General features: G+C 26.3%; 1 protein-coding gene across 1 annotated transcript; it reads right to left on the minus strand.

Annotated features, from left to right (window-relative positions):
• Positions 1-2,959: 2,959 nt before the first annotated feature.
• LOC115033294 lies at positions 2,960-4,370 on the minus strand. The gene is made up of 2 exons (XM_029485607.1): positions 4,039-4,370; positions 2,960-3,264 (listed from the first exon to the last, which is right to left on the minus strand). The coding sequence occupies exons 1-2, from the start codon at positions 4,164-4,166 to the stop codon at positions 3,060-3,062; spliced, it is 333 nt and encodes a 110-aa protein (XP_029341467.1). The 5' UTR covers positions 4,167-4,370; the 3' UTR covers positions 2,960-3,059.
• Positions 4,371-13,220: the final 8,850 nt, after the last annotated feature.

Below are 13,220 nucleotides of genomic sequence, written 5' to 3' on the forward strand. Positions count from 1 at the left end.
TTATACTATGAAATTAATATCTTTATATGATATCACATCTTTTTAAAACTTAAAAATCATTTTTTTTTTTTTAATTAGGCTTCTTAGCTTTTATTTACACGGAGTTCGACGAAGTGTTTTTGTTGTGATATCACCAATGTTATCACTAAGTTTCTTTTTTTTTATTCAATGATTATTTTTCTTTATTTAGCATTCATTGTTTGTACACTTTAGTTGGCATATTTATAACAAAATAATATCAATATATTATTGTACGCGTGGTACAAACACAGTAATAACTAACAACAGTAATAACACACGAATATACTAATACTAGTAATAATTAAAATTAAACAAATTACATTAAATAAAATAAAACAAATTTAGGGTATAAGGTGATTTAATGATGCGATAGTCAATAACGAAATGAAACAAATAATAAATACGTGAAGTCTTAAAATCGTGAAATAGCGCAATAATGAAATGCGTCGCGTACACGAAATAGAATGGGGGAACCGGTGTCATAGGATTATATACCATAGGATATTTTTACCCCCCAGTAAAAATGTAATTTTTGGCTCTAATTACCGACAAGGTAAAAAAATAACCCGGGGGTAAATATATGCTAAGACATAGTTACCTCCCCAGTAAAAATGTCATGTTATCGGGGATTTAAATATCCTAGGATATAGCTACACCTAGGTAAAATTGTTTGGAGGCCACATGTGGCGTAAACTGGGGGTTGCACTTGTGGGGGGTATAAATATATCAGTATATACGTTCTAACCCCCGGGTGAAAAAATACAACAAGATTTTCTTAAGTACCTATTTCATACTTTAACTTACTGTTTTTTTTTCAAAAATATCCAAGTTATATATAATTCGAAATAATTGTTGATATATAAACATTTTAGCATATATTATACTTTGCTTACAGTAACTGAGGGGTGGAAAATGAAAATACAAAACGTTCTATTGCCAAAATTGCCAAAACTTTCTTAGCTATCGATTTTTATGAAAAAAATATTGATTAATCGATTGTTATAATCAGAATAGATCAAAACGTTTAACGCACTATTTCCTGGTCAAAATTACTAGTTAATATAAAACAAACCTTTTTCATATATAACAATGATACTTAGAAAATCAAAACGTATACTTTTTCCAGTTTTACGCCAAAACGTACTGTTGCCCGTCTTAAAATAATAGGCACCAATCAATATTTATACCAAAACGCGTACTTTTATGTTATACCAAAACTTACTATTATCCGTGTGGTATGTATATATAGGGATGTAAAATAGTTAATCCAAAACCTATTAAAATTTAATTTTCAAAATTTTTATTAAGTTTGAAATTAAATTAAAAATATAACTCTAGAATATTTAGCACATTTGAATTGTTTTAAATATAAATAATAAATTATTAAAAAAAATTGTCTTCAAAATAATTTGTCTATTTACAAATACATTAAACAAATTTACTTTATTGCGATCACTGAATGACTCGTACATTTTAAGAAGGGACTGTTAAATACTTTCTAATCATTAGCTTTCGTTTGATACTGATTTCAAAGTTCTGGGTGAAAATGGATGGGCAACTTGAAATTGGTTCAATTTTTAAGTTTTTCATCTTAAACTCTTTTACAATTTCTATTTGTTTTCAGTTAAAAAAATCAGTTGTAAAATGGTTTCTATAAGATATTGTACTTATCGTGTATAGGAAATATAATATGCAAAATGTTTATTTCTGAAAAATAATTATTTACATAAGTATATAGGTACCTATATATACTACATTATATAGTTTAGATTGTATTTGCAACGAATATTGAATCCACTATAAATTTGATTTTGCGAAATCTTAAAGGATATGGTTATTCATTTTTATTATAGGTATCATAAATCTTAAAACTACGGATGATCTGAACAGTGATTTAACACCATATGTAGATAATACTCGCAATGTTATTTTTACTACTAACATAAAATAATTAATGTAACAATATTACAATAAATTGTGGTTCAAAATGTATTTGAGTAAAAATTACATTTTAATTTATTAAAAATAATAAAAGTAAACAGCTCAAAAATTATGCATGCTAATTGTATATTAAAGGTAGTTATTTAGTTATTTAGTTATTTAATACCAATAATGATACCTAGATTAAATTATTACGGTATATAAATATGTCTATATCTATAACATACGTATTTAATTATGGAATTGCAGGTAGTACAAAACTTGTTGCTTATATTTTTTAGATAAATCGTATTTTTTGATTATTAACTATTATTTTATTTTTATAAATACCACAAAAAAAAAAAAAAAAATAATATTTATAGCATCTTAATAATGATTTTTTTATTCCCTAGGACCTAAAGTCTTAATATATAATATAATATATTCATATTGCATTTAGAAATCATTATAACTTTTATGAGCACTGTCCAGTGCCACTTTTATGACGACACAGTGATAACGTTAATTTGTGTCAACTCACTGTGATTCATTGAACGTTTAAACTTTTTCCGTAAGTCCATAATAACTTTGGGCTTTGCCACAAATATAAGAAATACGAATACTTTTTGAAGATAACTAGCTGCATCAATAATGTACAATATGATCCCATCCATTGGGAATAAAATAGATAGTACCTATCGAAAAAAAAATATGGTGTTCCCATAACCAGAAATAGTTTGATGCTCATTACAAATCTGAAAACAATTAAAAATCAAAAGTTATATTAATTCAAATGAAAAGTTTTTAAATATTTTTTGACTAATAAATCAAAAGCTGTTTAGATGATATTTTATATTAATTAATTATAGATAAGACGGAAACTACTAACTTTAAATATATCAAACTTTTAGATAAATTAGTAATGACGTCATAATAATATTACCTATAAAATATGTTGTACTATAGTACAATTTAAAAATATAGATTTTAATAATCTTCTTATTTTTAGATGCTTATCACTCACTCAGAGATTATCGTTTTAAATATTTAGCTATGTTTAAATAATGAATATTATGTAGGTACAAAAAGTAGTTAACAGACTATATTACGTACGTACCCTATGTGAATGAATAGTACTGTATTTTTACTTCTCTCTGTAAACAAGAAAAACTTTCTATTTTTGAGTCTGTTCGTTTGATTTTATTGATCTCAGATTTAATTCTTAAACAATAAATAGAAGTTAGCAAGAACAAATTAAATTGGCAGTCAGCATAGCAGACGCTGGTATCAGGAGGAAAATTAAACCTCCGTAGCCTGTCAAGTCTGGAAAAATATTAAATATAAATTAATAATTATATATTTATAACCACGTAAATTACAAATTTAATATAGAAAACCAGTGGCACCGATGTTCATTCAAAGTTACATCGCAATATGTTAAACTTTATACAAACACTGAAACAAACACCTATACCGTCGATTATTAGATTTTTCCCTTTTATAAGTCCAACAAAAACGTTTTTTTCACAACCAATATAAGTAAAGTTACAAAATAAGTAAACAATGTAAACGTTAATGTTGTAAATAGAATATTAAAATTACAAATATTTTTTAATTAAAATGACATTGATATTTTAAAATTGTAAGTTACAATATCTAGAAGATTTATATTACCTAACTAGTGGAAAAGACGGAAACCACTAACTTTAAATTTATCAAATTTTTAGATTAGGTAATGAGTAATAAAGTCATATAACCTATTATAATAGTTCGAGTTGAAAATATAGATTTTACATTATCTTCAGTAAGTATTAAATGACACAGTTGGGCGCATACTGTAAACAAATTATAAAGCTTACTAGTTTATTATACGTAGGTATTAAGTACTACAATAAATATAGGTAATTAAGAAATTAATAAGTACTCGAAGTACGCCACGGTTTTAACTATATTTATAGTGAACGAGTCTTAAATAATGAATAATATGTAGGTACCAAAAGTAGTTTACAGACTATATGTATACATAGTATGCGGTAGTCTTTACCTAATGTAGGTATGTGTCCTATGTGAATGGGTAATACCCTACTGTATAGGTACTTCTCTTTGTACACAAGACATTTTTGTGTTTTTGAATCATCGGTTTGTTTGAATTTATTGAGTTCAGATTTAATTCTTGAACAATGAATAGTAGTTAGCAAGAACAAAATTAAATTGACAGTCAACATAACGCAGGTGGGTAGTAAGAAGAAAATTAAAGTTCTGTAGCCAGTGAAATCTGGAAAAATATTAAATATAAATTGATAATCATATATTTATAACCATGCAATATACAAATTCGGTAGGTATAGAAAATCAGTGACGCCGATGTTCATTCAAAGTTATATTGCAAAATGTTCAACTTTATACAAACACCTATACCGTCGATTATTATATTTTCCCCTTTATGAACCAACATAAACTTTTTTTCAAAACCATTAAAACGAGTAAATATACATTAAATAGTTATAGTACGTAAATAGTTGGAAAAAAATATAAGAGTAACAAATATATTTTAAACAAAATTAAATCCATATTATAAAATTTTAGGTAACAAAGGTACCTGGGTAAGTCGTAACCGTAAGTACCTACTTTTCTTTGAAAATTATTCTGTTAAACTACTTATTATGGGTGTATGTATTTGTGTTTTATGTAAGTATAAATAGATAATAATTAAAAACTAATAATTAATATCGTTCATTAATATTAAACGTATAATCATACCAACAGTGATTATCTTCAAGTCAAACATTTAAAACAAGCCATTAATACTAGATTCTATAGGTACCACAACCGTTTACTACTCACTCAAAACATGTATTGCAGTCACTGTATCTAGGATCGGCTCCACTGAAGAGAACGAATTGAACTATTAATGTACCAACATAAAGGTTTGTTTTAATAAAATTACTACCAAATTCATTTTTTTAAGGAGTAATATAGCAGGTTAAATATTGAAAACCAAAATCAACTTATATTTTTATTTCGAGTTTAAAAGTTAAGTTATTGCTGTCTTACATCTCACTGTGCGTTGCCGTGCAGTGGTGTAGTACCTATTTAGAATAGTTTACAGGAACAGAAACCCTTTCAACCCGTTGACTTAACCCTTTCAAGTTTCAGACCCTATGTCCTTCCCGGGGGACATATTTTATTTTGTTTATTCTTATCTACAGTATTCAATTTACATAAAACAGTGTAGCCAACACCCAAATATGCGTGTTTTTAATTTCCAGAATCATAGAAAAAAAATATTTTGTTACTATCAATATTCTTTCTGATAAAAGTTAAATACCAAAAACAATTAGGTATTATTGCAGAAAATAGATTTTGATAAAATTCTAAGGAAAAATTATTTTACTAAAATTGGCAATCTTTATCCGATTAAATCCGGGTCTGAAAGGGTTAAGGTATTGATGCAAAATAATTTAAAAGAACATTTTGTTTTTAAAATTTTGATTTAATTCTGAGAATACATAAAAAAGTGGCATTCAAATTTTTGTCACTGCGTGTATAGAAAATGTCCACGCTCAGTAACTTGTCTTGGCGTCTAGAAAATAAGTTGTATTGTTTTTTTAATTTTTATCATTTTTGGAGGGGAATCATATTTGCATTAACCTGGAATAATTCAACTCATATGCAAACTGATATGAGTAATTTAGAAAGTATTGTGGCATATTCTAAACAATTTTGTATTTAAAACGATAAGTATTCGTAAAATAATAGATACCAAATTTTCAAAATCTGAATTTTATTCACGAAAATATTTTTTAATAATTTACTTTGTGCAGAAATATAAAATATCGATTTATGTAATAGCTTAAAGAAAGTGTTTAGGCATTTTAGTTGGAATTATATGCATGCAATATGACATATCAGCAAATTATTTAAACAGGAAATCTCGTTTCTTAAATAAATTCTTAAAAACACATTATAATTTATATATTTAGGTAATTTTTTTCTGGACACAGTCCAAATTCTTTCTCAACAGTCAACAGTATTTAATGGTATAAATGTATAATATATTAGCATATACCAATCATAAAAACAAAATGTACACAAATAGTTTAAGATAATTCGCTAGCGGAATGTACTGTAGTGTATTATGCAAATGTCTAATTATGCAAATAATCCCGTCCACTCGAGGTCATACACATACTGGTTAACAGATGTAGGTAAACTAAATCAAAATTATGTGTCAAACGTGGCTAAAAGGCCAAAATTTGTATGTCCCCCGAAAAAAAATTCTTAAAAATTTTTTCTCAAATTCGTTTTAAAAGTCTACTGGGTTAACCTTGGTCGTCTTTTTGATTCGGTAAAACATTATGAGTCAACATCATAATTAAAACATGTTTTTATATATACTTTAATTTTTGTGTTTTTAATGCAAGATAGGTTTTTTTTAGTGCACATAATATATAATAAGTCCTAAATTAATGAGACATGCAATAAATATTTTAACACGATCAAAATTTTAAGCGCACAAGTCCGAACTTGTTACTTTTGTCAGAAACAATTCATTCAATTTTGGACTAATAATAATGAATTTGGTAATCTATTTACGTCCGGAAGTATAATTTTTTTGAAAAACTATTTTTAATCTATACGATTTTAATCACTGATGATACATCGATACGTCATAATATCATTTTAATTTGTGTGACCTTCTGTTATGTTGTGTTTGTAGTAAGCGAGTTACTACGCAACATTTAAAATAATTCGAATTAGGTACATATTCGGCATTGTACGTCAAACGATCTAGTTAACCTTTTCTATTTGTACCATAATGTAATATTCTCATAGCTTGGAGTGGTCAGAGTACTATCTGATCACTAGGTGACGAGTAATATTAAAAGTCATGTTGACAGTTTTGGGAAACGATAGCCAATTGTTAGTCACCACTCACCACATCCTGGGTTATAGGTTAATTCTATATATATATCAATATATTCGATGTACATGACATATGTGATATATGGAAATCTCCATATCCTGTCAATAGATACGCATTTTGGTGTTTTATAATGTGATTTAAAATACTATACTCGAATAATTCGATAACCTGGTTGACCCAACATATCCATATTTTAGTCCTTTAAAAATTGGCAAAATATTTTTATCTAGATACAGATAAAGATAATTATTTTTTCTAGATAAATATGAGATAATTTCATGTTTAATTTTTAAAATATTCAGGATACCTACTTGAGTCTACAGGTAAAAAAAAAATACATAATTTAAATTTTTTTAAAGCAGAGGCAGAGGTCGTACAGATCGGTTAAGCGATAACTGAAATACCGGGAATTCTAATAATGTTTTATAAATATTAAATTGTTATAAATTACAATTATTATAATATTATTATTCTTGTGAGTCCAATATCCATGAATGTTGGTTTATTTTTGTCGGTTTAAAACAATAATTATTTTTCATACTTCGTACCCAATTCTATGAAACGGGTATCAGCTAATGAAACCATCATCATTCGGTGTACAATGAATATTAATAAATATTAAAATCATGGTATTATAATGCATATTTCTAAACGTGTTTTCTATGTAATAGATGAAAAATAGAAAAATGTAAAAATAAAATAATAAAAATATTTTAAATTTTCAAATTTTTTTTTAGTTCATTTAAATAAATTATCTAGATAAGTACCTACTCATAGATAACTAGAATTTTATCTAGATGAAGATAATGATAACTGAGTAGAAATTTATCTAGATAAGATAAAAGATAAATAATTTTTATCTAGATAACTTATCTAGATAAATTTATCTAGATATTTCCCAACACTGGAGAATAGATACCGTATCAATAGGCAGGGGGAGTGGAGACCCGAATATAAAAGGGAGCCCGAAACGGCCTGTATTCAGACGTGTTCACTTCAAGGCACTTCAAGCACCTTCACGTCACTATGTGTATAGTAACTTGTGATTTTGGACTTAAACGAATCATTGAAGAACATTTTAATAAACTACTTAATAACACTACACCTGTCTACAATTTATTAACTTCTACCTCAAAATCTTCATCATCGATAACGAAACGGTCTTGCTACTTGCAAACCTTAATATTTCTCGAAGTCACCTGGCTATCAGAATATTACACTGACCAATCAGAGCTACTAGTATATTACATGTTGTAAATCAGTAGTTGTGTCAATAGACTTATGAGTTTCTTATTTTATTTTAGTTGGTTTATAGTCAATACAATTAGGAAGCATCTTGCAACTTTGGTTTGATTCCTTACAGTATTATTATTTTTTAAATGTTTCATTATTAAGAGTACCTAAAATATAGTTTTTATTTTAATATTATTTGCCAGCAGTATTTAATTTTTGTTTTATATTTTGATCAGTAAATTATACTTTTCTTTAATTTTTAACTCTTAAATGTTATTATTACACCAGTACTGAAGAATCGATAAAATAAAATAATTTTCTTTTTATCATTTGTCAATAAATTATATTATTGTATACAAATTATAACTATGATTATGTATAACGTATATTTATATTTTTCACTTTTAAAAATGTGATATTTTTAATTAGCATAAAATAACAATATTATAGAACGGGTTTAACCTGACTAAAAATTTTATGAAAAATGCCACTGTTTTAAATTTAATATTGAATGAAAAATTCCAATATTTTTTTAAGCATTTACAACAAATACATAAACATATTTAATTTTGTGTATCAAAAAAATTAGTCTTAAGTACATTTTAAACTATTTATATAATTAATTTATTAGAGTTGAAACACGTTTGTTTGTGTTGTGAGGATATATTGATAAAAATGCTAGGTGGTCACCAACCCGGAGCTAGCAACACCGGCTGATACGTACATTCAGAACATTTTCGCAGTTGGGTGTATGGACTGTAACACACCTATGTATATTATAATGGCCACTTATAACAAGTCCCATTCAAATAAAAAAGAAACATTAAAATTACGTAAAAAAAAATTACCTAAAAGTAATAATTAATGTAATTTACAGTTTATTTTACAAATAATGAAATAAATAAGTTTCAACAACGAAAAAAAAAATTACAACACAAATTATTTTGTGTAGAATAATTTATAATTTTAAAACTGCTCTCCCGTAAAATTTAGCATTTGTGATATACAACTTTTGGCCTCTTAGCAATCAAATTTTATTCGTTTTTAAGATAGAAATATCTTATAGTTTTTATTAAATATAGGTACAATAATTCTGTTTATTACATAAACATAATATAGGCAGTCCAACGGATGCAGGGTGCAGAGCCTGTGCTGCACCTGATATTATATTTTCAACCACCACGTTTTTTTATTGGTTGTTATTATATAACTATTCATAACTCATAAGGTAAGTATTTTATAATTTTTATATGTTTGTTATTTCATGATTTATTTTTCTGATCAAGAATTTGGTTATTAGTTGTTAGTTCGTAGCTCTCATTATAATGCCCGATACTTCAGATCACAATGTAGAGAATATCTTCTCTAGATCATGATAGATAATATTATATTATCACTATCATAATAAATAATTTTATCATATCAGAAATTGTTAATTATGAGTTACGGCATTCTTGCTTTTGAATAGTGTAGCAAAAGTTTATACCAATTTTAAGGTACAACGAGTAAAGTAAAATTATTGTTAATTATTAATTTAATCATATTTATTATTGTTTCATTGCATTCATTGGGTAAAATTACATAAGAAACCATATATCATATTTAAATAATTAGAATGTACAAGGTGTTATGATTTTATGAAAATACAAAATACAAAAACGCGTTTTTCTCAAAATCGTTTTTCGGTGACCTACGGCGTTTTCGCTTATGGCGGCAGTATGGCACTATTCATTAGTACTATTACACATATTAATCAGATTCAATTTTCTTTAACACATTTTATGCTTTTAAGAATTTTAGATCGTTACTCGTTAGCTTTTAAAATTGTTGAATTATTGAAAGGTTTTGATCTTAATTTATTTATTTATTAAATTATATATCAGTATGAGTAGGTATGCACAGTTCAAAGATTTTATCATCTATTTTTTACAAAATCCTTATCTGTTATGTCACTATGTCAGTCTGTTTTAATGGTGCATACATGTACAAGCTAAGTGTAAAGTGTATACTAAAAGTATTCTATACTATGTACATTACTCCCTACGTTGAGCACGGCTAATATGCTGAGTGTTAGTAATGGCAAATTTGTACATATTATACAATGTGTTCACCAATTTAGGGAAAACTGAATTTCTCGGCTGTACTATTTCGGAATAAATCGATTTTTTTTTTTACAAGCTGTTAGGTATATAAATAGACATTTGTAAATACATTTCAAATTTTTATCATTTCGGTCTACGCATATGCAGTAAAAACTTATTTTTTAATAGCAACATCTATTTCGAACACCATACTCGGATAGACCTATTTTTTTAAAGTAATTTTGATGAATCAACTATGGTTCTAAATTCAAAATTTACTGAATAAGAGCCATGTCAATTTTAATAAATAATACATTTTTTTATTATTTATAAAAAATTATAAAATCATTCATTTTTAATTCTTATTGGTTATTTTTTGAACATTTGTACGTATTTTTTTTTTTATAAGTGTTATAAACAAGACTAACATAATATGGGTATAAAATGATTATTAAATGGTATATATTACATACGTTGAGTACTATGAATGACATAAGGTAACCATGATTCAGAGTAATAATATCACACACCGAGGTCGAGTTTCCGAGCTCAAAAGGAGTAAAAAAAAAATTAAAAATAAAAACCGTGACTAAGGATTTTTAATATTTTTCAAGTGTCATTGTAACAATATAGTAGAGCCTTGTATTAAATTTTCGAGCTTTTTTACCCAACAAATAAAGTTTTATTGACATTTCAAAGAAAAAAAAGACTAATAAAATTATTATTTTGAAAATTTTTGAAAATTGTATCGAATATAGAAAATGCAAATATAAATAACAGGTGGAAATTTCATGTATATACGTCCATTTGTTTTAATGTAACACCAAAAACCAAAATCGATTTTGTCAAAAACTGATTTTGCGTAAAAATTCCCGTTTTTCCTTAATTTTTATGTTGTTTTTCCCGGCGCTTTTGAAAACTATCGAAAATATTTAAATTTCACCTCCTGAATGTACCAACTAGATTCACTTTCCCATCGAACGAGATACTGTTGAGGAAAATCGAAGCAGTCTTACTGCCCCAAACCGTGATGACAGAGACATAATAAAAAATAAAAATAAAAAACACACATCATTGTAAAATCAATACATCTATCGCTCCGCTCAGAATCTAAAAATAGCTGTAGATACCTAGTTTTAAATGTTCACTGAATATTTATATAAGGTAATAATTACTTTGGTAAAAGTTAATTATTAACTTTTACCAAATTAACCAGGAACTAGTTGTGGGTTGTGGAACCTGTCAAATTATCATCTCTCCCACCCACAACGAATATAATTTTCTAGAAATTTTATATTCTAAAATGCATATATTATTATCATGCATATATTAATTTTAAAGGCTACAAGTTATAGTGACATAAGCACAAACTCCGTTGTAGTACTAATAATAAGTGATAACGTAAATGGTTTGCCGTAGAAAACTGTTAAGTACTCGAACGTCACTTTAAACCCTGGTTAGGTTAGGTTAGGTAACTTAATTATTCATGTAACTTATAATATAACCATGTTTATTATAGATTATAATAAAATATTCTTACGAAAAATATTTGACGAATTTGTTTATAACATTTTGAATTTTTTCTACAATCGTATCATACATGCGATATATTGTAGGCAATATAAGCGATAACTGAAGTAGAGATACTAAAACCTTCCGAAGGGCTTGATTACGTTCTAGGGGGCTTAAGCCTCCCAAAGTCCCTCCCTCAATATCCACCTATGCTCAGGAGAAAAATATATCTCTTAATATACTGAGTGTTAATGAATATACAAATCAAAACACGTAATAAATGCGTATATACGCCGCAGTGACTTCGAGCAAAGAACTCAATCCCGTATCCATGAATACGATTTCATACTAAGGTAAATGAATTATAATTTATAATATTTCATAATATATTTTTATATATTATAAATTATTATAAGATACGAAATATAATAAAGTAGTAGATTAATTATACGTACCCTTTAAACTAATGAAATAAAATCACTAACCAAAATTAAATAAAACCTGAACGCATAAACACAATATATGTACATCCATAAATATTATCTATTTTATTAAGTAATCAAATATTAATTTATTATACCGTTTAAAACACGCACTATAGTAGCAGCGCTCGTCGTGGCGTCTCACTCTTAGAAGGACAATAGTCGAGTGGGTTATCGACCTCCTCGTTTATATTTGTACGTATTATTTTACAATATACCCGTAAACTTAATTTTTCTTTAATTTTTACTTTTGATTTTCTATTTTAACCTTTTCGTATTTTTATTTTATTACAACAGGTTTTAGCACATATCATTACCATATTATATTATTACCTATATCTATACATAAAAAAACTTTGTTATGCCTGACAGACTGATTAATAATTGCCTAAACAGAAACCAAAACGTTATCGAAAAACAGAAAAAAAAGCGGCAAAGTGGAAATATAGCTCTTCTGTAAAGTAGGTTACAAGTGGATCACTGTAATGGATGGTCTTAAATTTTAATTCAATGATATTAAATCATTGTATACGAAAAATGATTTAAGCCAACAAGGTCTGTCAGCCTATAATATCACTAAGTATATTTGATGAAATTATTGTGATTAAAGTAATTTATTTTACTATTAAGAATTAGTACAATAGGTTAAATTCATTTTTAACAAAAAAAATTACATTTAAAAATGTCATTGTGTGTATAAAATGTATAATAATATGGATAATCTAAAAGTTTCATATACTTGGATTATATTTTTAAATCACAACAAAATAACTAAAACCATTATTCTTGGTTTTAATATGTCATTTTGACTTTTTTATTTAAGTCTTCTATTTTAAATTGATATTCTCAGTCTATAACTTCTTAAAAATAAAAAATTTCAACAAATTAAAAGGTATTTAAAAAAAAAACAATATTCTTAACAATATTTTAAACACATCACAATACTATTTCTCATAAGTCTTTTATTTTGAGCTACATCTATGTATATTCTTTTAAAATTTAGAATAATTTGGTGAATATTTTTTTAAATCTTCATAAATCTTC

This window comes from Acyrthosiphon pisum, chromosome X (genome assembly GCF_005508785.2).
Source record: "Acyrthosiphon pisum isolate AL4f chromosome X, pea_aphid_22Mar2018_4r6ur, whole genome shotgun sequence".
Taxonomy (NCBI): domain Eukaryota; kingdom Metazoa; phylum Arthropoda; class Insecta; order Hemiptera; family Aphididae; genus Acyrthosiphon; species Acyrthosiphon pisum.

Bases quoted from the DNA above. Each gene is read 5' to 3' on its own strand.
- LOC115033294 (XM_029485607.1), bottom strand. From the start codon at position 4,166: ATGTTGACTGTCAATTTAATTTTGTTCTTGCTAACTACTATTCATTGT. The intron at 3,265-4,038 runs GTACCTATACAG...ATATTTTTCCAG, and splicing joins TGTCTTGTGTACAAAGAGAA to ACTTGACAGGCTACGGAGGT.